We start from the raw sequence: 25,952 nt of genomic DNA on the forward strand, positions 1-25,952 counted from the left end.
CAGATAAGGTGCTCTGATCATTGGGTCAGCTTCTCTTCACCCTTAGGCCAATTACACAGTAGGCACAGGAAAGTACAGAAGTTCTGAGGTGTTCTACCCCAGGGCATTTAAGAGTGATGTGTAAGATCATTAAATCCTTGTGTCATTCACTGCAATGTTTTCTGAGGGAGAAATAAGAGAGAGAGAGCCAAGTAGGATAAACGTCCTCGAGTCCTTTGGAAATACTGTGAATGATGGGACGAAAAGAGAGAGTGTCTAACGCCTGATCTTGAGTGGACAGTTGCAGCTCCTGATCCTGTGTCTGAGGTGGGCTGGCTCTATGGGGTTTTATGAAGAATGTCAGAATCATAAGGCCCAGGACCCAAAGACTGAAAGGTTCCTTCATATTAAGAGGGCTTTTGTAAGACTTATATTACATATAGTTCACAAACATCACTAAACATTCAGGCTTCTGGTTTTGCTCTTCTCCACATAACGGGGTCAGTATCTGTAATTTCAAGATTTCTTCTGTTCACAAATGACCATCAAGCAACCAACTCTGGCATCATAGCGGGCTTTCTGTGTGATGTCACCTCCACGGCCATGAAGTCATTAACCAAAGACATTCTTTAAGAAAGCATGCCAAGCAGGTAGAGGAAGTGCAATGGTCAGTTGCAGTGTTCTGTGACCTTCAAATGTCGCGTGCTGGAGCTTTATCTTCAGCATTCTCCGGAGAACCCGAAATGTGTTAAGGGCAAAGGGAAAAGCCAAAGAAGGAAGTTAACTGAGTTCTCAGGCACATCCTTAGACACCTACAATCCCTTTCCCACCCACTCCTAATTAGCCTAATCCGTACGGTCCAATCCTCCCCGCTAGAACATCTGTCAACGGCTCAGATCCCGCCCCTCTTCCATTTTGGGCCAATGGCCGAGGCCGGGGTGGGTCCCCGGAGGGGGGCGGGCTCAAGTTTCGGGCAGAGGGCGGGGCCTCGCCGAGGACCCTGGGCTGGGCGCCTGTGCCGGTTTGTCTACCCTTCCCCTCAGCCGCCTCCTTTCAACCTTGTCGGCCGGTTGGCGCGGTCTCCATCACAGCGGCGACCGCTCCTGTTGAAGCTGCAGCTCTCTCCCTTCGGTCCCTTCCCGCCAGGTCCCGGAGTTTCGCCCGCCATGGCTCTACTCACTGCAGCAACCCGGCTCTTGGGAGCCAAGGTGAGCTTAAAGGAGGGAGCGCGCCGTGGCGCGCGGGGTGGGGCTGAGGCGACCGCAGGGCCTCCGGCACCGGCTCTCCCTCCCACACCGGAGCGCAGCCCTCCGCGCCTTAAAGGGGCCCGGCCCTGGCGAGCCGCCAGCCCTTCCCGGAGCTCCTAGGCCATGTGCTGCGTGCCCTTCCGGCTAAGGTGAACGCTGCCGGCGCCGGCCTGCAGCCCCCGGCGGCCCCGAGCCCCGGAGGCCCGCCTTCTGTCATTTCAAGCATCCAAGATGCAAGCGAGGGATGCAGGGCCCAGGCTGCAAGGCCAGAGAGCAGATGTGTGGCGTGGCCCCCCGAATTAGGGAGAGAACTGTTGGAGGAGGAGTGGGGGATGTATAAATATGCTCACTTGGTCACTGGGGCTAATTTGGGCTCTGCTTTGTAGGGTGAGTCCTGTCAGGACCTGTTTCTTTCCTTAGTGTAATTGAAGCCTGTAAGTGACCCCGCCGTTTTAGTTTTGTTAGGGGACTAGAGCCCCCCAGCTCCTCTTTGTCCTTGGGACTTCTGCACTTAATGTATATAGGAGGAGCTTGGATAGGGTGGGGCATTTCTGTTAAACCTGCTGATTATGTATCACATAAGGCTCTAGCAAGAACCAGAAAGGTTGTTCCTCCAAGCTACAGGCCAATAAATGAAGACAAGGCGTGAGGTAGTAACACCAAGGTCACATGACTCAATTCTACTACCTACCAGGAGTACTTCCCCTTATTCCCTGGGGCCCTTTAATTTATTTGATGGTTTGCCTTTTGAATTCTGAAGTTCAAGTCCAAGTAGGGATAACTCTTAATTTCACGTTATCACTACTTTGGGCTCAGCATAACGTGGGCCTTTAAACAGAGACCCAGCTCTGCTGAGGGAATTTCAGCTCTATCCCAAGTGGGGACAGTCCCACAAATGACCTTGGCTTCTGTTTTAGTTTTAAAGGAACTAATAGGTTTTTCTCATCAGTAGGTAGTTTGAAGTAGAGTACACCTGGAGGAAAGAAAAGACTTAGGATGGTTTTGACTTTCTGTGTGAGATGCATGGTTATCAGATGTACCACAAAACTTGTAGGGTTTATCTTGGGGCTTTTCTGTGTCCGGCAACAAGGTAGAGACTGGTTATTTGGTAGACACTTGTCTTACTTGGCTGTTGCTACTGCTGCTGCCAGGGAACTGGGTAAGGAAACCTCTTGGGAAATAAAGCAAGTTCTAGACGGTGTTTGGCAGAATGGTGGACCTATAATTAGATCGGTTCAGGAGCTGCTAGCCCAGACCAGATAGTCTAACACAACAGTGAACTTGAAAAAGCTTTTGGGTTTACTTTTTTTGAGTTTATCTTGCTTCATAAAGCCCTAGGAAATTTCATAATGCTTTGGGAGGGTGACTGGGCCACATTTGTGTTGTCATTCTTTACTTTTATGTTAGAAGTGGAGGATCCCAGAAACTTTGCTAGTCTTTTGTACTTGGTTGGTCAAGTTGCTTGAATCTCAGTGTGCCTTGCACTGAGCGCGATGGTACGTGGCTGTAATCCCAACACTGGGGAAACGGAGACAGTGGGTACATAGTAAGTTTGAGGCCATCCTGAGCTACCTGCTTCTCCCAAGTAAAGAGGTGAGGCTTACTCTTTTTTTTTTTTTAATTATTTTTTTTTAATCTTATTTATTTATTATATGTAAGTACACTGTAGCTGTCCTCAGACACTCCAGAAGAGGGAGCCAGATCTCGTTAAGGATGGTTGTGAGCCACCATGTGGTTGCTGGGATTTGAACTCCTGTCCTTTGGAAGAGCAGTCGGGTGCTCTTACCCACTGAGCCATCTCACCAGCCCCGAGGCTTACTCTATTATTCAGATGTTAATAAATCAGCAAGGGCAGCCAGGTGGTGATGACACACACCTTTGCCTGCAATCCCAGAGGCAGGTGGATCACTGTGATCTGGAGCTGGAGGCCAGCCTGGTCTACAGAGTGAGTTCCAGGACAGCTAAGACTACACAGAGAAACTTTGTATCAAAAACCAAAACAAAACAACAAAAAAATCAGCAAAGCCCAGAAACAGGGCAAGGGGACTCTCAACTGTAAAACAAACACTGGGAGGCTTAGACAGGAGGATCATTACAAATTCAAGGACATTCTGGGTTTCACAGATGCACAGACTGCACAAGTGTGAGTGATTGATGTGTAAGTATAAGGATTGAGTTCAAATCCCTATCTCCACCTAAAGGCCACGTTTAGTTACATCACCTATGACCCTTATTGTGCTGCGGTCGAGGGAAGAATGGAGTCAGATGGAACCTCAGGGTATCCTTTGCCAGTCAGTCTGTCAGGAACCAGGTTTTTGGTTTTTTGTTTTTTTAAGATTTATTTATTTATTATATGTAAGTACCCTGTAGCTGTCCTCAGACACTCCAGAAGAGGGCATCAGATTTTGTTATGGATGGTTTTGAGCCACCATGTGGTTGCTGGGATTTGAACTTGGGACCTTCGGAAGAGCAGTCGGCACTCTTAACCACTGAGCCATCTCGCCAGCCCAGGAAACCAGGTTTTAAGGAGATTTTCTATTCAGATGTTAATAATAAGTTGAAGACCAGTGGAGGAAGACACCCGAAGTCACAGACACACAGGGAATGAGAACAGCAACAATAAAACAAAAACACACAAATCTGTCAAAGTCTAACAAAGTTAAGGGGTAGAACCTGGAGAGGGCCATGCAGTATAACTGGGAGTCTGGGGAGCCTTTCAGCATATCAGCATTGCTCTTATCTGCCTAAGCTTTCTAAATTAGCTCCGTTCCCTTAGTCATTGGTGACCAGTTTTACTTTTTAATACTAAGAGACTTTAAAGACTGGTGGTGGTGCACATCTTTAATCTCAGCACAAGGGGGAGTAGAGGCAGGCTGATCTCTGAGTTTGAGGCCAGCCTGGTCTACAGAGTGAGTTCCAGGATGGAGGAAGCTACACAGAGAAACCCTGTCTCAGAAAGAAAAAAAAGTGGGGCTGGAGAGATGACTCAGCAGTTAAGAGCACTGATTGCTCTCCCCAAGGTCCTGAGTTCAAATCCCAGCAGCCACATGGTGGCTCACAACCATCCTTAATGAGATCTGATGCCCTCTTCTGGGGTGTCTAAAGACAGTGATAGTGTACTTACATATAATAGATTAAAAAATGTTTGACCCGGAGCAAGCGGGGAGGACAGAGAAGAAAAAGTGTGTGAAGACAGCTACAGAGTGCTTACATATAATAGATAAATCTTTAAAAGAAAAGAAAAGAAGAAGAAAAGGCTGAAAATATGGAGATGGAGGTCAGTGATTTGCCTCAGTGATGTGCAAGACCCTGGGTTTATACCCTTCAGTGTGTGCCCCTGCACTAATGCAAGGTTGTAATTCCAGGACTGAAGAAGCTAAGGGAGGAAGATCTCAAGTTCCAAAAGTTTCAGGCCAGCTTGGGGCTACATGAAACCTGTTAAAGAAAGCAAGCAAACAAACAAACAAAAACAATTAGAAAAAGGAATTAAAAAAAATTTTTTTTTAACCAAAAAATAAAATCTTTCAAGACCTATAGATATATAAGTAGACCTTGGCCAGGAGGTATGTAGCTCATACCTATCATTTTTGAGCTCGGTTTTGTCCTGGTCTTTTCGGTCACCTTTAAGCTTTTGAAGTCAACATGCTTTATCAGCCTTATTTATAAGGAATATTATTTTAAGAATCTCACCATGTAACCCAAGTCTGGCCAAGAACTCTTTCTTTTTTTTTTTTTTTTTTAATTTTTTTTTTAAAGATTTATTTATTTATTATATGTAAGTACACTGTAGCTGTCCTCAGATACTCCAGAAGAGGGCATTAGATTTCATTATGGATGGTTGTGAGCCACCATGTGGTTGCTGGGATTTGAACTCGGGACCCTTCGGAAGAGCAGTCGGCGCTCTTAACCACTGAGCCATCTCGCCAGCCCCCAAGAACTCTTTCTTAACCCCCATGTTAAGTCTGCTTCAAGGCTTCACCTTCATACCCATCCTAAAGGGGAATTCTGTGTCAGTGAGAATGACTTCTCTAAGCTAGGCTGTTTGGAACTTTTTGTTTTTTGTTTTTTTTTTGTTTTTTTGTTTTTTGTTTTGTTTTTTCGAGACAGGGTTTCTCTGTATAGCCCTGGCTGTCCTGGAGCTCACTTTGTAGACCAGGCTGGCCTTGAACTCAGAAATCCGCCTGCCTCTGCCTCCCGAGTGCTGGGATTAAAGGCGTGCACCACCATGCCCAGCTTCACTGCACATTTTCTATAAGCCCTAATCTGAAATTAATCTCAACAAAGCAGAGTCATTCTTCTCGGGTGAAATAGGCTTAACACCCAAAACTTTTGAAGGCAAAACTCTGATCTGTGGACATTTACCTTCCTTGACCAAGTGGGACTTAATGTTAATTGTGGGATAAGTCTGTTTGTTCCTACTAACTTTTAAATTGGTAGCATATGACTTCATGGGCTCAGTCAGTCAGCAAAGGGCAGAAGTGTATGTGAGTAAGTAGAGAAGAGCTCTATTGGCATTCTCGGTTTTTAGAATCCAAGCATGCAGCATAGGAAACCAGACTTGGATCTCAACTAAAGCCACATAATTTCTTGTGCAACTTTAGCACTATCTTCTTAGCATCTGCCAGTTATTTCCACTGCCCAGATTTTCGTAGGCACCATTATCTGGCATGCTTGCTGATTTGATGAGATTGTGATCCTGAAGAAACGGGATGGAATCTGACAGTTTATGTTTATATTTTTTGAACTGATATATTTTTGAATATATCATATATTTGAACTGATATGTGTTGCTGGGATTACAGGCATGACCTACCATACCCAGCTTTATTTATTATTTTACATGACTTTAGAAAGGAATCTTGTAAAACCTAGAGCAAAGTGTTAGTAGCTAAAACTTGTTTTTTAAAAAACCTAGCAGAAGTGAGGAAATAATTTATTATTTTAAAGAAAGTGCTAAGGTGACATTTGGTGTATGTATATGTAATAATTTGTGTCTGGGCGCATGTCATACAGCACTTACAAATGGTCAGAAGGCAGTTTATATGAGTTAATTTTTTTGCTCCTTCTACAAACTCAGATCATCTGGTGTGGCAGCAAGTGCCTTTAACTGCTGGGCGTTCTCACCAGCCCAGCGATGAATTTCCAAGTTAAAAGTAATAAAAGCTAATACATTAAAAAACAATAAATTGGATCTGGAGAGATGACTCATTAGTTAAGAGCATAAACTACTTTTGTGGAAGACCTGAGTTGGTTTTCAGCAAGATTGCTCAGCAGGTAAAGGCACTTGGCTGCTAAGCTTGATGACCACTCCGGTCCCACGTGGTGGAAAGACAGAACCAATTTCTGTAATTTGTCCTCTGACCTCCACACCAAAGCCATGGTGTATATGTGTGACTCAAGCACTTAAGTAGTAATATAATACAAAATTTAAAAGAAAAATGATATGTAGATTTTATCTTATTTTAAACAATCAAACAAACAAGGTATTATAGCCCTGGCTATCCTGGAATTCTCTCTGTAGACCAAGCTGGCCTCAAACTTAGAGATCTGCCTGCCTCTGTCTCCCAGTGCCAGGATCACAGGAGTATACAACTGCTGCCTGGCTTGACAGGTAGAATTATTAAGAGAATTCTTATTAGTATTATGGAGGTCAGAGTATAAAGTCTGGACTACTCTGCTGGGTCTGTAAGTGGCCTGACAAACACTGCAGGCTAGCTTCCAGCATGACCATTGTGAAACACAGGGTGTAATGGCTTTAGTTCTCTGACCTGATTCTGGAAACAGAGGCGTCTTTGTCCTAGGCCAGTTTACTGTTGTTGTTTGTTGGTTGGTTTTTCTTTCCTTTTTTGGTTGGTGGTGGTTCTTTTTTTAAATTTCCTTTTCAAGTTTCTCTGAGACAGGGTTCCATATATCTGAGGCTGGTTTTAAACTGATCCTGCATCTACCTCCCAACTTCTAAGGTTATAGGTGTGTACAACTGTGGCAGTAGTCTTAACTACTTCGGGTTAACTTCGGGTCTTGTTTATTTTTGAGAGTCATACACTAAGGAGGCAGGTGTTTCTATTTATTTTTGAAATTAAGTCTCACAATGTAGCCCTGGCTGTTGTAGAACTTAATGTGTGTGGACCAGGCTCTCCTCAAACTCACTGTCTCTAGTGCTATGATTAAGGGTGGGCACCAGTGCACCCTGCCTGATTTAGTTCACTGAGTATGAGAATTGTGGCTTCAAATACCCCCACCCCCACTCCTGAGCCAAAGAAAAGTTTTTTTCTCTTTCTTTTCTTTCTTTCTTTCTTTTTTTTTTTTTTTTTTTTTTTTTTTTTAAGATTTATTTAAGCTGGGTGGTGGTGGCGCACACCTTTAATCCCAGCACTTGGGAGGCAGAGGCAGGTGGATTTCTGAGTTTGAGGCCAGCCTGGTCTACAAAGTGAGTCCCAGGTCAGCCAGGACTACACAGAGAAACCCTGTATTGAAAAAAACAAAAAAAAAACCAGATTTATTTATTCACTTTATGTATACACTGTAGCTGTCTTCAGACACACCAGAAGAGGGCATCAGATCTCATTACAGATGGTTGTGAGCCACCATATGGTTGCTGAGATTTGAACTCAGAACCTCTGGAAAAGTAGTCAGTGCTCTTGACCTCTGAGCCATCTCTTCAGCCCAAGAAAAAAAATTTATAGCATTATCATAACTCATTTTTCTCTCTTAGCCCTGTAAAATAAAGGTGATATATTTTTTGATATCAGCCCATTTGAGAACCATAATCTACTTCCATCAATAATTGCAAACTCACTGGTCCAGGTACTTTGTGCCTGCAGTCCCAGCTCTCATTGATGGCAACCTGGGCAACATAGTGAGACCTTGTCTCTGAAATGAAAGAGATCAGAAGTAGTCAGTCAGGTGTAAAACAGGCAAACCTGTAACCCCAGCACTCAGGAGTCAAGCAGGAGCAGCCTGGGTTACTCGAGATCCTGCCTCAAATACAATGAGCAAACTCAAGGCAACTGCATATGATAGGAGGTTTGAAAAAACTTCTTAATGGTTGTGGTACTTGCATTTTTATGCTTTAGGGAAGGAATCCTGGCTGTCAGCCATTATTCACCAAGCTGTGGTAGCAGCTCTTCCCAGGAAGGAACTAACCTATTGAGTGAAGTGGCTGCCTGATTCGCCTGACAGCTGCTGTTCTGTGAGGTGACTGCTTGTGGCAAGCAACCAGAAACTGAAATCCCTGGTACCACGCCTCCAGGGTGGGTGGGGGAGGAGCTGGGAGATAGAAGTTCAAGAGTGACTCAGAAGTTTGTAATCTGCCTGTTCTATCAGTGAGAATAACTTGTGTGTACTGTACAAAGCCATTCTGCAGCTCTATGAGGCAACCATTTATCTGAATGGAGGTGTGCCCTCCATTGGATGCTTGGATGTGACCCTCCCCAAGCACCTCCTTTCCAGAGCTGCAGACATTTTAGAAGGTTTTAGGGAGGAATTAGGCACAGGTTCCAGGTTAGTGTGGTTATATACTGAGTCCCAGAATACCCTTGGCTATAGAGTAATAACCCTGTCTCAGTAACACCCCTCACAAAAAAAAAAAGGAAATCGAGGAATTATTTCCTGTTTTGTTGCCAAAGGGAATTAGAGACTCACTTTTTCCTAGTAGAGTTTAACTGACTCCTGTGGTAGCCAGTACAATTCTCTGTTTTTCATTTTTCTTTTTTTCCTTCTTTTGTGATAGGGTCTCACATAGCTCTCGAACTGGGATGTGGTTTGTAACTGAGACTGTTAAATTCCCGACCCCTCTCTCTAATATACCTTCCACCTGGTCGTGGCCATGACACCTGGCTCTTTTTTTCTTTTTTCAAATCCATGGGTTCACTCTGTAGCCCAGGCTAGCCTAGCACACGAGTCTTCCTGCTTCAGCTTTTGTAGTGCTTGGATTGCAGGCCTGTCACCACCATGCCACAAGGCCACTGCAGTCTTAAAGAAACAAGTATTATACAGACAAGTACTTATACACAAATCAGTGTCTTGCATGCTTTAAATTTTTTTCTTTCCGGTTTTTGGCTTTTGGTTTTTCCAGAAAGGGTTCCTTTATGTAACGGACAGCCTTAGGTGCCCCAGAACTTGGTTTGTAGACCAGCTGACCTTGAACTGCAGAGATCTATCTACCTGCAGTGCTAAGATTAAAGATTTTCACCACCACACCCAGCTTTTACTTAAGATTCTTTCTTTTTTTAACGTTATGTATATATGTGGTTTGCCTGCATGTATGTCTGCACACCACCTGCTTGCCTGGTTCTTAGATCCTCTGGTACTGGAGTTACCATGATTGTGAGCCAGCATGTCGGTGCTGGGTCCTCTGCAAGAACGAGTGTGCTTAACTACTGAGCCACCTCTCCAGCCCTCCTGCATTCCTTCATACAAATTATCTCCTGTAGTTTATTTAACTTTCTGAAAGTGGCTCCTTGTGTGTGGTGCATACTATTATAAGTGTGTAGGTGCATGTATGAGTGGAAGCCAGGTGCGAGGCTGGGTGTCTTCTGTCAGTGTTTGCAACTGCTTTGAGACTGGATGCTTACCCTTTTCAGGCTAGGCTGACTGGCTCGTAGGACCCCCTTTCTCCGCCCCACGGTTTCTGAGATATAGGTACAAGCAGCACGACTATTATCTTACTGCTTTGTTTTTTTAAACCTACATATGTAGAAGATGCTAATTATGGATAGAAATGCATTTAAAATAGATATGTTAAAATATTCTGAAAAGAATTTACAGGTTATATTTTGTTGTTGTTGTTGTTGTTGTTTCAAGACAGGGTTTCTCTGTATAGCCCTGGCTGTCCTGGAACTCACTTTGTAGACCAGGCTGGCCTCAAACTCAGAAATCTGCTGCCTCTGCCTCCCGAGTGCTGGGATTAAAGGTATGCGCCACCATGCCCAGCGTTATATTTATTTAATAACAAAATGCCTAGTAATTTTAATAAAACAGCTACAATTTAGTATTGATGTCTTGCTTTTTATGAGGGTATTAGAGATTTGGGCTTGGTCTTCATGCTTGCAGAGTAAACACTCTTGCCCACTGAGCCATCTCCCACACCCCTAGAATTGGCTTATTATTATTATCATTTTAGAGATTTGAAACGTGAGACTATTATGTTAGGTCTCATAGCCAACATAACAGAATGAAGGTGTAGACCTGCATTTAGGACTTGCTGCAATTTTTCATGTAAACTGCAGATTGAAATTAAGTCTGAGACCCAAGTCTGCATTTCCATTAATTCATTTACTTTTGAGACATGGTACAAGGCTGGACTCAAACTCATGCAGCTGAGGGTTATCTTACTCGGTTTCTAGTGCCTCTGCCTCCTGAGTGCTGAGACTATTGGCTGTATCACTACATACGTAAAGTTTATGGAGTTCTTTGAGGGAGCAGAGCGGGAATCCAAGGCCTTGTGCATGTTAGACAAGTTCTTCTGTGTACCATCTGTGCCTGGTACCTGCGGGTGCTGGAAGCGGGCATTGGACTTCCTAGAACTAGAGTTACAGATGGTCGTAAGCTGCCACATGGCTGCTGGCAATCCCTGGTCCTCTGGAAGAGCAGCCAGTGTTTCCATTTGCTGAGCTCGCTCTCTGGCCACCTCTGGTTTGATTTTGTTGTTTAGACATGTCTCACTCTGTAGACGTTGTGATCCTATTGCCTCTGTCCCAAGTGCTAGGACTAAGGTGTGCACCATCCCATGCTGGGCTTTCCTTTTCAAATCAAGTATTCTGTATTCCTTGCAATTAAAATTGTTCTAACTTGAATTTTTTCCTTTATCATTTTGAGTAGTTTGTTAATCAAGGTTTTAGAGTCAGTAAGAGCGAGTGTGTGTGTGTGTGTGTGCCCGTGGGTGCATGCCTGTACAGTGCACATAGATAATATATAAAAATGCTAGGAGGGACAGGGCACACCTTTAATCCCAGCACTTGGGAGGTGGAAACAAGCGATCTTTGAGTCTGAGGCCAGTCTGATCTATATAAAGAAACCTTGTCAAAAAAAAAGGGGGGGGGAAATAAAATTATATTTGTATATGTATCTATATCTATATAGATAATACAGATACACTTACAGGTGAGTGCATGTTCACACAGTTAAAGAGGTAAACAGGACGCCTGGAATAATAGTATGTTTCCACTCAAGTTCATAAGCCTGAGAACCTGGGAAGTACCAGTGTTCAAAGTGTTCATGGTGTTCAAAGGCAGGGCCTGCTGTGTGCTTGGAGAAAAGCTGGGAGAGACAAGAGACTGATTTACCTCTTCTGGATTTGTTTTTACTTTTTGTTTTTTTTCCTTCTTTCTGTGAGGCCCCCTGCTGATGGGGTAGTCCACACCCACATTGACCTTGTGACTTTCTTCTCATTTAGTCCCCCTCAGAGTTTCTTTCTAAGTTTTTCTTCTTTTAGGTATTTTTAATACTCTTAAGTTGACACCTAAAAACAAATGTCACACATAGGGTAATTTACTACCATTAAAATTCCTCTAATTCTTTTATTTTTATTTTTCTTATAATTGAAATTTTTATGTGTATGGATGTTTTGCCTGCATGTATGCCTGTGTACCACTTGCATGCCTGGTGTCTGCAGGACCCATAAATGGGCCCTGGGTTCCCCAGAACTGAAATCATAGGCTGGCTGTGAGTCACCATGTGGGTGCTGGGGTTGAAACCTGAGTCTTCTGCATGAGCAGGTTTGAGCCATCTCTCTAGCCCCTCTGCTGATCATCTTAAGTAGTTGTCTGTCAGTTGCTTCTTTGTAGATATTCTATGTGCTTTTAAAACCAGAAAGGGGTATAATCCTTTCCTACTTCTCCTTTTAAGGGGCAAGACAGAACATGACAATTGTAGTTTGCATCAGTTGTAATTAACATCTTTGTATAATCAGATATGCAACACCCTGGTTGCTCCTGTCTGGTTCTCTAGAAAATAAAATAAACCGTGAGAGTTAGGAATGCTGTTGTGAAAGGATTGGACAGGTTAATTGAATAAGGAGACTTTAATGATGCAGACATCCTAGCAGCAGCAGGAGCAATTGCCAGTGGGGCCACTCAGACATGTTGACAATTAAATGTGGATGCACTAGACACTTTAACAACTGTTGCCCAGAAACTCAACAGTGTGAAGGACAGGACAGTTCTCACAGGAACATCAGTGACACTGTGGGAATGAGAAGCAGAATTACCAGCCAGCTGTTCAGCTTTATGCCAAAATGTCCTAAAAGGTGAAAATGGAGTGGGAGAATGAATCACTGCAACTCCTTGATAGAAAGGCATTAGTAAGGATTTTGTCTTTGTCTCTTTGCAGAACTCATCCTGCCTCGTCCTTGCCGCCCGGCATGCTAGTGCTTCTTCCACGGTAAGATCTGGCAAGGATCACAGAGTCCTTGCCGCAGTCTGACCTCAGGATAGGGTCTTGGCAACTACTTACCTGGTTATCCTAAGACTGAAGGAATTAGGCAGTAATTATTATTGTTGTGATTAGTATAACACTATTTAAAGAAATTTATTCAGTGGAATATACTGTGGAAATAGTAAATGTTCCCTCTCCTTTTTGTGTTTGTAATGCTGAGCATTAAAGCTAAGGCCTCGAACGTGCTAAGAAAGCAGTTTTCCACTAAGTCATACTCATAACCCCTGAATGAAGTAAAATTTACAGTTTTTGTTTGCTTTCATTCCTGGTACAAGGCCCTGATATGTGGCCCTTCTGTTCAGGGTGACTTTACTAATCCTGCTGCCTCAGCCTCTTGAGTGTTAGGATTATAGACATGCGCCCACCATTTCTGACTTTTTAATCATTAAGTGAGCATCATTGTCCATATCCAGGACATTCCATCTCTACAAAATGAAGCTCCCCTTTCCCTCCTCCCCATGCCTGGCAGACCAAGAAACGCTAACAAACATTCTGCACATACCTTCTCCACAGTAGGAAACGCTATAGGTTTTTCTTCCATCACTTAACTCTTCTATTTCTGTTTCTAGAATTTGAAAGATGTACTGAGCAATCTGATACCTAAGGAGCAGGCCAGAATTAAGACCTTCAAACAGCAACATGGAAAGACAGTGGTGGGCCAGATCACTGTGGACATGGTAAGAGCTTTGATGACTTAGATGAGGAAGATAGCTCTGTAATGTGTGCCCCGAAGGCACCGTTTTCTCTCTTGGTGGTTCAGAAGCATTCTGTTCTGTGCAGTGAAATGTTGGGGTTTGTGGTATTCATTAGAGAGCACTTCTTCTTTTCTGTAAATTTAATAGTTACGCCTATCCTCATTCGCCTCTGACAAAGATGAATGAAGTTGAGCTCACAACTCTTGAACTTTTGGCTGCACTGTTTTCTGATTGATCCTGTGCCCGCCATCCAGTTAGACTGCACTCCAGCAAGTCCTCTAGCCTTACGGTAGCTTCCTCAGCCTTAAGAGTTTGGGCCACTTAGCTACCAGTGTCCAATCATTGCCTCCTTCCCTCCCTCTGCCCATAATAGATCTAATTCCATCTAACCTAGCAATAAGTGTGGAGGAAAAATAAAATACAGTTAAGAAAAGGAAGCAAACAAAGGCAGACACATTAAAGAGACAGTAATACCTCGGCATGAACATGCATCCCAGCATGGCAGTCTTATAACAGGCTGGTCAGTTCTAGAAATTCAGCCCCAGAAGCTGCCTCCTAAGTGTAGTCTTGCAAGAAAGAGAGTAAATGTCTTCTCTGGGCTCCATGAAGCTCCACCCAGCTTTAGTCTGCTCACTGATGATTGGTTACAACTTCCTTCCTTCAGATGTACGGTGGCATGAGAGGCATGAAGGGACTTGTGTATGAGACTTCGGTTCTTGATCCTGACGAGGTAAGACTCCATTGTCCACCAGTGACCATACAAACGCATTTGGAAACTGGGCAGCACAGTGCAGACTAGGTATGAATAGGAGCTGAAGAGCGTGCTTTCGCTCTAGTACATCACAGTACAGAGTAAGAGCACAGTAAGTATGTGGAGAGTGAATGTCTGAAAGTACTGGGGTTTTGTTTGGTTTTGGTTCTCTTTTGATGATTTGGTTTTGTTTGGTTTTTGAGATAGGTCTCACTCTGTAGCCTTGGCTGACCTAGAACCGACTGTGTACACCAGACTGGCCTTGAACCCATGGCAGTCTAGTGCAAGCATAACTTTTTTTTTTTTAATTGCACATCTTTAATGCCAGCACTCAGGAGACAGAGATAGCCAGATCTTCTGAGTTTTGAGACCAGCCTGGTCTACAGAGTAAGTTCCAGGACGGTCAGGACTATACAGAGAAACCCTGTCTTGAAAAACAAACAAAACCACATTTATGGGACTAGAGAGGTAGCTTAGCAGTTAAGAACTCATACTATTTTTTTTTTTTAAGATTTATTTATTTAATGTACATGAATACACTGTAGCTGTCTTCAGACACACCAGAAGAGGGCATCGAATTTCATTACAGATGGTTGTGAGCCACCATCTGGTTGCTGGGAATGGAAGTCAGTGCTCTTAACCCCTGAGCCATCTCTCCAGCCCCACATACTACACTTGTCGATAGATACCAAGTTCAACTCTCAGCACTCACATCAGTTGGCTCACAAACAATTGTTACTCCTGTTCTGTGGAGACCATGAACCTGCACTCACCTGTACACCCCCCCCCCCACACACACACACACAGTGAAAAGTAACATGAATAGCCAGGTGTGCTGGTGCACAGCTCTTTGAGTTCAAGGCCACCCTGGTCTACATAGTATATGCCAGGAGTACAGTGATGCTCCATTTTTTTTTTTTTTTAATAAAGTAAAATAGCTGGGCGTGGTGGCGCACGTCTTTAATCCCAGCACTCGGGAGGCAGAGGCAGGCAGATTTCTGAGTTCGAGGCCAGCCTGGTCTACAAAGTGAGTTCCAGGACAGCCAGGGCTATACAGAGAAACCCTGTCTCGAAAAACCAAAAAAAAAAAAAAAAAGTAAAATAAAATTTAAGCAAATGAATATTTTAAAAGTACACATTTTGTTTGTTTGTTTGAGATAGGGTTTTTTTCATGTAGTGCTATCCTTGAACTCACTCTTCAGACACAGGCTGGCCTCTAAACAAGAGATTCTCCTGCCTCTGCCTCTACCTCCTGAGTGCTGGGATTAAAGTTATAGACCAGCACACCTGGCCCCATAAATATATTGCTAAGTAAATAGATACTTTTACTTTGTATGTGCCTTGGTGCATGTGCCCAGGTACAAGTGCCACACTGTAAGCCTGAACATCAGAAGACAACTTAGGAGTCCATCCTCTCACACCACGCTGTAGATCCCAAGGATCAAACTCACTCAGGCTGCCTGTCCGCCGTAGTGGCCAGTGTGTGTCTGGTGTAATTCTATGACTGACAGATTAAATAAATTTGGTTGTAATTCTCACTCTTCTTTCTCAAGGGCATCCGTTTCCGAGGTTACAGCATCCCCGAGTGCCAGAAAATGCTGCCGAAGGCTAAGGGTGGGGAAGAACCCCTGCCTGAGGGCTTATTTTGGCTGCTGGTAACTGGACAGATGCCCACAGAGGAACAGGTACAGCCAAGAATATTGGCCCTTCCCCTTCCTTGCTTGTCTCTAGTCAAAATGTACTCTCCACCTGCCCATAGCTAAAGTTTAAAGAGTGTGCTTTGAGAAGTATCAGCAGAGTCTGACCGATCCTGAGTGGATTGTACTGAACCCTGTTGCATTATCTTTACTCAGTACTGTTCTATTTTTCTGAGCATGTCTCCTTTTTCACAGGTGTCTTGGCTCTCACGAGAATGGGCAAAAAGGGCAGCTCTGCCTTCTCATGTGGTCACCATGCTGGACAATTTTCCAACCAATCTGCACCCCATGTCTCAGCTCAGTGCAGCCATCACAGCCCTCAACAGTGAAAGCAACTTCGCCCGGGCATATGCAGAGGGAATGAACCGAGCTAAGTACTGGGAGGTAGGAGATTTGAGTCGGGTGAACTGTTAGGAACTGGAATCAGAGAGCACACACACGCTTACCATGAGTGAGGCCCCAAGTTCAGTCCCCAAAACGTAAGAATTCACTGTAAGATAGTCCACTTGTTTTCTGTTGAAGTCATAAAGAAAATAGGGTGTGGGGTCTCCTATTTTTTCCCCTATCATCCTATTTATTTGAGCACTCACATAGCGATGTGAAGGTCTGAAGACAAACCCAGTTTGTTAGGTGCCATTATCCAGTGAGCCATCTCACCAGCCCAAATAAGGAGAGCCCCCACTTTTTTTTTTAAAGATTTATTTATTATTATATGTAAGTACACTTTACCTGTCTTTTAGGCACACCAAAAGAGGGCATCAGATCTCATTACGGATGGTTTTGCGCCACCATGTGGTTGCTGGGATTTGAATTCAGGACCTTCGGAAGAGCAGTCAGTGCTCTTCCCCACTGAGCCATCTCTCCAGCCCCAAGGAGAGCTCTTATGATGCCTTAGGTCTGAGTGAATGATAGCTAATCAACTACAGTCCAGGAGGACTAATGCCAGTCACTTTCTGCAGACAACCCAAGGCACTGTCAGGGCTAGAAAGGTGACCAGCATCCTGCTAATAGGATCCCACAACAAGCTTTATTTACTGAAAATGGAAAGTGACTAAACCATTGAAACTCTGCTATTGGATACGGAAAGGCCATAGTGTGCTATCCAAGTGCGTAATATAAGCACACACTGCTTCCGTCCTTTTCTAACTCTACACAGACCACAGAAGTGCTGATTATGTAGCTCTATGTTTACAAGAAGACACCTGTTTTCTTTGTTGAGTGTGGAGTTGGTGTGTGTAGAGGCCAGGGGTCAACATCAGGTGTCTTTATTATCCTTTCCATTTTATCTACTTTGTTTTTTGAGACAGATCTTTCACTGAAATGAGCTCATTAAATTGGCTTGCTTGCCTGGCCAGTAAACTCCAGGGATCCAGCAGTCTCGGCCTTCCCGACGCTGTGGTTACAGACACTATTGCTGTGCTTGGGTTTTCACGTGGGTGCTGGAGATCTACATAGTTGCTTGTGGAGTGAGCGCTCAACCGACAATGCCATCTTCTCAGCTCCTTTTGTTTATTTGGAAATAGGTAGTTTAGGGAAAGTAAATGACACATACACACAGATACACACATACACACATATAGACACATACCTACATACATACACACACATACATACACACATATAGGTCAGACACGTACATACAGACACACAGACATACATACACATACGCAAATATCCCATACCACTTTATTAAACAGAGGTGTTGGAAGAATCTTGCTATGTAGCAGTTACTGTCTTTGAACTCACTGTATAATCCAGACTGGCCTTGAGCCTTCCGTTAGCCTTCTGAATGTTGGATTATGGGCATTTGCCACTACACCATTTTATGAGATGCTGGGGGTGGAAGACTATGTATCCTAGGCAAACACTCTTAAAGATTCACTTATGTGTTTATATATGAGCCATTGTGAGTTTATGTGCAACATATGTGTGTGAGAACCCATGAAGACCAGATGTTAAATCCCCTGGGACTGGAGGAAATAGGGGGTGCTTGTGTGTCAAAGCATGCATGTGAAGGTCCTACCATGTGGAGCCCAGGAGCTGAACTCAGGTCCTTAGGCTTCATAACAAGTACCTTTACCTGCTGTTCAAATAACTGTTATAGCTACTGTCTTAGTCAGGGTTTCCATGCCTGCACAAACATCATGACCAAGAAGTGATGGGGAGGAAAGGGTTCATTCGGCTTACACTTCCACACTGCTGTTCATCACTGAAATAAGTCAGGACTGGAACTCAAGCAGGTCAGGGAGCAGGAGCTGATGCAGAGGCCATGGAGGGATTTATTTATTTATTATATGTAAGTACACTGTAGCTTTCTTCAGACACTCCAGAAAAGGGAGTCAGATCTCGTTACGGATGGTTGTGAGCCACCATGTGGTTGCTGGGATTTGAACTCTGGACCTTCGGAAGAGCAGTCGGGTGCTCTTACCCACTGAGCCATCTCACCAGCCCGGGATGTTCTTTACTGGCTTGCTTCCTCTGGCTTGCTCAGCCTGCTCTCTTATAGAACCCAAGACTACCAGCCCAGAGATGGTCCCACCCACAGTTGGCCTTTCCCCCTTGATCACTAATTGAGAAAATGTCTTAGAGTTGTATCTCATGGAGGCATTTCCTCAACTGAAGCTCCTTTCTCTGTGATAACTCCAGCTGTGTCAAGTTGACACAAAACTAGCCAGTGCAGCTGGGCATCGGTAGCACACACCTTTAATCCCTAGAGAGGGGCAGAGTTTGAAAACGGCCAGGGCTACACAAAGAAACCTGTCTTGGGAAACAAAACAATAATTATTTACTGTGTAGGTTACAATCATAGGAAAGATTGCCATGAAGTCAGTGATTTAACTATAAGTTTCATCCTTTGGGAGTGGATTATCTTATGTGTATGAGTGTTTTGCCTGCATGCATATATGTATGTGTACCACGTGTGTACAGTGCTTATGGTTGGAAGAGGGCATCAGATCACCTGGATCTAGAGTTACAGATCGTTGAGAGCTACCATTTGGGGGCTGGGAACTGAACCCAGGTCCTCTGCAAGAGCTGCTAGTGCTTTTATCTGCTGAAGTGTATTTTTAGCTTCACAATTTCTTTGTAAATGGCCAAATTCACTGTCCCTAAAGCCCTGGGTATTTTGATATCTGAGACCTCTAGTTATCACTTGCCCTATGATATTGGCGTGATGCTCTTAAGATCCAGTATCAGGGGATTGGGGATTTAACTCAGTGGTAGAGGCCCTGGGTTCGGTCCTCAGCTCTAGGGAAAAAAAAAAAAAAAAAGGATCCAGTATCAGTTGTTTCTCTTCTCTCAGTAGGCCCTAAAATTCATCTTTTAGAAATAGACTAGTCGCCGGGCGTGGTGGCGCACGTCTTTAATCCCAGCACTCGGGAGGCAGAGGCAGGCGGATTTCTTAGTTTGAGGCCAGCCTGGTCTACAGAGTGAGCTCCAGGACAGCCAGGGCTACACAGAGAAACCCTGTCTCGAAAAAAAACAAAACAAAACAAAAAACCAACCAAACAAACAAAGAAATAGACTAGTTTCTGGGCAGTGGTGGCGCATGCCATTAATCCTAGTAGTTGGGAGACAGAAGCGGGCAGATTTCTGAGTTTGAAGCCAGCCTGGTTTACAGAGTGAGCTTTGGGACAGCCAGGGCTACACAGAGAAACCCTGTCTCGAAAAACCAAAAAAAAAAAAAAAAAGAAGTAGTAAGAAATAGAAGAGCACTGACTGCTCTTCCACAGGTCATAAGTTCAAATCCCTGCAACCACCTGGTGGCTCACAACCATCTGTAATGGGATCTGATGCCCTCTTCTGGTGTGTCTGAAGACAGCTATAGTGTACTTATATATAATAAATAAATCTTTGAGGGAAAAAAGGAAAAAAGAAATAGACTAGTCAGCTAGGTATAGCAATGAGTGCCTTGACTGTCCTGGACTGCAGAGATCCACCTGGGGTATGCCAGCACTACCCAGCAAATCATATTTTATAATAATGCCTATAAGATATTTTAGAGGTATCCAAACATTTCATGTGGCTTTGTTGGTTTGGATTTATTTTTTGTACACATGCAAGACCCATTTATTTTTTTAAAATGTCCTTTTTTTTCTGCATCTTATGACTGATAAGTGATAGCTAATACAATAATCTTGGCCAGAATTTTATAGCAGTGGAGCTAGTGAGGCATGAGAATTGTGGTCAGTTACATTCCTACAACACAGTTGTAGTAGTGGCATGGTATTGCTTTGGGGGAATTTTTTAAATTTTCTTTTATTTTTGAGATTATATTATAATTATAACATTCTCCCTTACCTTTTCTCCCTCTAAACCCTCCCTTATACCTCTCTTTGCTCTCGTTCAAATTCATGGCTTCTATTTTTCTTTTCTTTTTTTTTTGGTTTTTTGAGACAGGGTTTCTCTGTATAGCCCTGGCTGTCCTGGAACTCACTTTGTAGACCAGGCTGGCCTCGAACTCAGAAATCTGTCTGCCTCTGCCTCCCGAGTGCTGGGATCAAAGGCGTGCGCCACCACGCCCGGCTTGGCTTCTATTTTTCATTAATCTGTGTTTATGTGTACATCCGCATGTATTTTTCTAAATACATAAATATAACCTGCTTGGTTTGCATAATAATCTGTAAAATGTAAATGTGTATGTTTTCACTGCTGAGCATTTGGTATTTCATAAAGAGTATGCTCTTCTTGGGGCCTCGTTTTCAAGATTGATTGATTGATTTACATATATGGGTGTTTTGTCTGCATGTATATCTGTGCCCCACATACATACCACAAGAGGGCTCTGATCCTCTGAGATGGAGTTAACAGACCATTGTTAGGCAGCATGTTGGGAACTGGGAACTGAACCTGGATCCTATGCAAGAGCAGGTGCTCTTAACCACTGAGCCATCTCTCTAGCCCCTTATTTTACAAAAAATATTTAAGTGCCAGGTATTGAGCCTGGTTTCTTAAATGCTGCATAAGTTTTCTATCAAAGTATACATGTATCAGAAGCGAAGCTTTTGCTAGTCAATAATTGGTCAGCACTTTGATGTCGACACTAAAAATGTAGAATTAACTTTAAAACATTATTATAAAGAAATAAAGAGTTAATATTAAACAGTGGGCCGTGAGGTGGCTTACATGTAAAGGCATCTGTAACTTCAGTCCCCATGGAAGGGGAGAGAATCTCTCTGTGTGCTGTGCCATGTTCCACCTCCCTCTGTGTGCACATAAAGGTGACATCTCAGCACATGTTCAGTAGTGCCAAAGTTACAGCATCCTGGAGAAGACCACAGTTGAGCACACCAGGGTTTATATTTTAGCTTAATAACTAAGGTCTGGGAACCTCAGGTCTTCATCTGTGAATATGAAGTCATGTATTTAGTGGGATGGAAACAATGGGGACTGTGTGCTAATACACTGCAGATGCTATAAACCTGGATTATAGTGGTTTACTCAGTGTATGCTTATTGTTATTACATACCACAAAGTATACTTAATATGTAACCACTCAGCATACAGCTATCAATGCAAAGGACAGTAAGTATCACAGCCTAATGCTCTGTGGGTAATTCCTTTCTCTCCACCTTTCTTCTCTTCAGCTCATCTATGAGGACTGCATGGACCTCATTGCCAAGCTGCCGTGCGTCGCAGCCAAGATCTACCGGAATCTGTACCGGGAGGGCAGCAGTATCGGAGCCATTGACTCTAAGCTAGACTGGTCCCACAATTTTACCAACATGTTAGGCTACACGGACCCTCAGTTCACCGAGCTCATGCGTTTGTACCTCACCATCCATAGGTGAGCTCCAGCTGGTGTTATGCCCCAGGGCCTGGATTGATGGGAAAGTTTGTTTTGTTTTTATTTTTGTTTCTTGAGACAGGATCTGTCTATGTAGCCCTGGCTGTCCTGGAATTCACTCTGTAGACGCTGGCCTCAGACTCATAAAGAACTGCCTGCCTCTGCTTCCCAAGTGCTAGGATTAAAGGCATGTGCCACTGTGCCCAGCAATGGGAGCTAGGTATTGGGGTATGTTTCAAAAAAAACAAAAACAAAACAACTTCTTAAAGTTATTTTGTCTGGGAACACGGGGTCTATAGCAAACAGGAAGAAACATCTCGTAAGGGTTGAAACTAGGCAAGAAATAAGGAAAGAAAGCTGAAAAGCCTAGGAAAATTGCCTCACATAAGGGAGTTCAACTTCCCAGGAGCGCCCTCTTCTGGTCATCATTACTAAACTGGGATGGGTAGCTGAGAATGTGTGTGAGCTGTGTATTTGATATCCCTATCAGTGGAAGTAGGCGTGGGGAGTGGGCATCCGCTGACTGGGCTCTAGGGTGTTGTGAGCCCATGAGGCCAAGATGACAAAAGAAATGTCTGTGTCATAATCAGCCCTTCTCTTTCTCCCTTTGGCTCTCCCTTACATCCCCACAGTGACCATGAGGGTGGTAATGTAAGTGCCCACACAAGCCATTTGGTGGGCAGCGCCCTTTCAGACCCTTACCTGTCCTTTGCAGCAGCCATGAATGGGCTGGCGGGGCCTCTACATGGACTAGCAAATCAGGTGAGACTGGCCTTTCTCTTTGTTTCTGTTCCGTATTTTCTTTTTACTCACAAACGCTATCTCTTATCTTGACATGCTTCCCTTGGCATGCGCATTCACATTTCTCTTTGCCCACCCTTGAACTTAACATGTAGGAGGTGCTTGTCTGGCTGACACAGCTACAGAAGGAAGTTGGCAAAGACGTGTCAGATGAGAAGTTACGAGACTACATCTGGAACACACTCAACTCAGGACGGGTAAGCAGCCAGGAGAGACTCAGACCCAAACACTGCAGTCTGAAAGGAAACTCCAGACCACTGTCTCAAGGAAAAAATACAGAAAATAAAAGCAGTTCCTGCATTAGCCAAGAAGGGGCTTTTTTTCTATAGTTTCTCCATATGTTTTCCTTGTGAATTTAGTTTTTTTTTTTATGATGCTAGGGCTTGAACCCAGCATTTTATGGCTAGGCAAGTATCCCACCACTGAGCTGTATTTCCAGCCCTTACTTCATTTATTCTTAGACATGTCTCACTGAGTTACCAGATTGACTTTGATTTACAGTCCTGCCTGAGCACCAGGACCAAATCACCCTGAGAATGAAGAGGACCTTCTACCTGAACATGCCAATTCGGTTATTTTTCCCATTCTTTACAGGTTGTCCCAGGATACGGTCATGCAGTACTAAGGAAGACTGATCCACGATATTCCTGTCAGCGAGAGTTTGCTCTGAAACATCTGCCTAAGGATCCCATGTTTAAGTTGGTTGCTCAGCTATACAAGATTGTGCCCAATATCCTCTTAGAGCAAGGGAAGGCTAAGAACCCTTGGCCCAACGTAGATGCTCACAGTGGGGTGCTGCTCCAGGTGAGTCCTCTCCTCCCTATTTTCTCTCTCCCTTGTACCCATTGTTCTCTGCCAAGCACAAAATCAGCTCCCTAATCAGAGCAGGGGGCTTGGACCCCCGAGCCTCACATGTGCCCCTAGTTGAGACAGGTCTCACTCAGTAGCCTTGACTGACTTAGAACTCTACATAGACCAGTCTGGCTTTGAACCCAGAGATTCGCTGCCTCTGTCCCCAAGGGTTGGGGATGAAGGCACTCATCAGGCACTTTTGTACTTAGTTGGTGGTGAATGTTTTCATGTGTTTGTCACATGTGAGTGCATAAGGATTCCTGGGGTGCTGTCAAGTGTCTCCCTCTGTTGCTTTCCATCCTATGTTTGGAGATGAGAGGGCTCTTATTGAACCTGGAGGTCATTGATGCCACTCTGTGGTGACAAGCTTCAAGAGGTCCTCTTGTCTCCAGGATTTCGGGCACATGTCACAACCCTGACTTATGTACAAGTTAGGAATCTGAACTTGGGCCCTCAGCCTTAACTGGCAAACATTCTACCAACTGTGCTGTTTCCTTGGCCTCTGGCTTTAAATACATGGATTTTGAGGTCTACTCTACCAGGCTCCACCAGAGCAAGGACTCTTCTGCATCCATCCTCACAGAGCCCTTTGATGTACTTGCTGTGGCAGGGGCTAGGGTTGAGCCCTTGACTGACCTGTCACTACTTTCCTTGGTGTTCTTTTTATTTAAGGCTGACTGGGCTAAGACTGAGGAGGAGGGGTGTTCCCATGTTACTGTGTATGTGCATGTACCACTCTCACACAAGGCTTCCCTTTTACCTTGACAGTACTATGGCATGACGGAGATGAACTACTACACAGTCCTGTTCGGAGTGTCGCGGGCACTGGGTGTGCTGGCCCAGCTCATCTGGAGCAGAGCCCTAGGCTTCCCCCTGGAAAGGCCCAAGTCCATGAGCACGGATGGCCTGATGAAGTTTGTGGACTCTAAGTAAGGGTAAAATGGGAGACTGGGGGGAAACTGACTATAAGAAAACGAGGAAGCTTAAAAATAAAGTGTAATTTTGTTTTGTTTCAGGGGCCTTTAAGACTTAAGATTAAACTGTATCTGAGGCACTGAAAATACATTTGAAGTTAAAATATAAATTAAGACTTGAAAGACAAAGTGACCCCTTCTCCCCTCACCAGCTCACCTCCCCCTCCTGGTGCCCAGCAGCTGTAGGATGACCGGGACTGAAGCATGTGGTCAGGGTTGGATCTGCCTACCACCATCTCTAGAGCAAGACTCAGGCTCCTCCTCTTTAGGTCAGAGCAGGTTACAGACAAGCTGCAGTCACTCATGGAGCTTTGTTTCTACGCTGCCACCCCCAAGTTATCTACGCCAGGGACAGGCCCCTTTCTTTCCATAGAAATCATGTTGGATGCCAGCTGTGTCCAACACTAGGGCCTTTCCCAATGTACACAAACACCTCCTACCTAGCAAGATCTCTTGGTTAGCTGGAGACGCTTTGGCAACTTTTTATGGTATCAGATGATCATAAATGGCGTAGTATTTATTGTGACTGGCACCCAGCATTTGAGTTATTTCTCCTTTTAAATTTATACCATTAAAGTTAAGGTCTGGGGAGTTATGTTTCCTTCCAGGCCTCTCTACCTGCTGTGCCTCAAGCTGAGGATGCTGGGGGTCTCCCTGTCCCGAACTCAACTAGGGTTCTCTCTCAGCAGGTCTGTCCGACCTGTGGTCTTCCCGGTCGTTTGGCTTTATCAGTACTTAATGTGAACTAGGTCTTTTACTTCCATGGAACATAAGCCACTATCTTCTGACCTTGGTTTCTCCTGTTAATATGCTCTGGCACGGAACAAGGGCTCAGGAATGACCAGCCTCTTCGGGGCCTGGTCCCAGGGGTTCTACCTTTTCTTTTTGAACAGCAGTTACACACAGTTCCCATTGAATATCAGATGGATGGACCTAGGGCTGGGGGCCTTCTTCTCATCCCGTGTCAAGGAAACGGTCCTTTATTTATCAGTGTCTTTTGCTCTTCCCTTAAGTAAGAGCCCATAGCACAGCACTTATTTTAGCAGCCCCATTTGCACAGATTTTCAGTGACTCAGAATGCTCTACCGCCTTTTCTTTGAGAAAGGGTTGAGATACACTCCTGTCCTGCCCCTTCCTCATCCCAAAGCTCCTGCCTGTGTTTGTATAGAACCCAACTCCAGCACCACCACACTGTTGAGATGGACACACTGTAAACCCCTGGGTAACTGTTAAAGTCATGATGCAGACTTCAGGTTGTTCTGTATAAAATGAAAAATAATAAATGTTTTTATTAACAATGTTTGAGCTTGCTCTTACGTAAGGCCTGAAAGACTCATTGTGAGGAAGGGGTCTGGTTAGCAAGGTCTGAAGCAGTGATTCTGAGCATTCCTCCTCAGGCAAGCTGGACATTTCAGAGAGAGGCTGATTTCCAAAGACCTCGAGTCTCTCCCCAAGGTTAAGAAGTCTTTACCTTTAACCCTCTTCCCTCCTAATTTGGACAGAGACCTCACAAGTGCTTGCCTGGACTAGGCCAGGAGCTGGTCTAGCCCAGTGGGTGAAAGGAACAAGAAGCCTACCAAGGACAAATTAGAAGGACACTAGAGGGCACTTGTGGTTAGTGTGTCTCCTTGTCCTTTTCCTTAAGGAGGCCCCCAAATAAGGGTGGTCCTCAGAGGCACTAGATATATGGGAATCTGTCCTGAAACTCCTGCTATAGGTGACTTTATGGAAATGTCTA

General features: G+C 44.3%; 1 protein-coding gene and 1 non-coding gene across 2 annotated transcripts; both read left to right on the top strand.

The window, feature by feature from the left end:
- The first annotated feature begins 972 nt into the window (after positions 1-972).
- Positions 973-24,255, top strand: Cs (citrate synthase). Its single transcript, XM_021173680.3, has 11 exons — positions 973-1,187; positions 12,555-12,605; positions 13,229-13,336; positions 14,019-14,084; positions 15,659-15,790; positions 15,998-16,186; positions 21,388-21,587; positions 22,220-22,349; positions 22,484-22,585; positions 22,983-23,192; positions 24,009-24,255. The coding sequence occupies exons 1-11, from the start codon at positions 1,146-1,148 to the stop codon at positions 24,171-24,173; spliced, it is 1,395 nt and encodes a 464-aa protein (XP_021029339.1). The 5' UTR covers positions 973-1,145; the 3' UTR covers positions 24,174-24,255.
- LOC115032192 (U8 small nucleolar RNA) lies at positions 12,029-12,166 on the top strand. The gene has a single exon (XR_003837850.1). It is a non-coding gene; the product is annotated as a U8 small nucleolar RNA (small nucleolar RNA).
- Positions 24,256-25,952: the final 1,697 nt, after the last annotated feature.

Source organism: Mus caroli, unplaced genomic scaffold (genome assembly GCF_978045245.1).
Source record: "Mus caroli unplaced genomic scaffold, Mus_caroli_1 scaffold_9, whole genome shotgun sequence".
In the NCBI taxonomy this organism is placed as follows: domain Eukaryota; kingdom Metazoa; phylum Chordata; class Mammalia; order Rodentia; family Muridae; genus Mus; species Mus caroli.

What these genes read in the sequence shown, in the direction of transcription:
- Cs (XM_021173680.3), top strand. Translation starts at nt 1,146, where the DNA reads ATGGCTCTACTCACTGCAGCAACCCGGCTCTTGGGAGCCAAG. An exon ending in CCCGGCTCTTGGGAGCCAAG is followed by an intron (nt 1,188 to 12,554) that starts GTGAGCTTAAAG and finishes GTCTCTTTGCAG; the next exon opens with AACTCATCCTGCCTCGTCCT. An exon ending in ACCGAGCTAAGTACTGGGAG is followed by an intron (nt 16,187 to 21,387) that starts GTAGGAGATTTG and finishes TCTTCTCTTCAG; the next exon opens with CTCATCTATGAGGACTGCAT.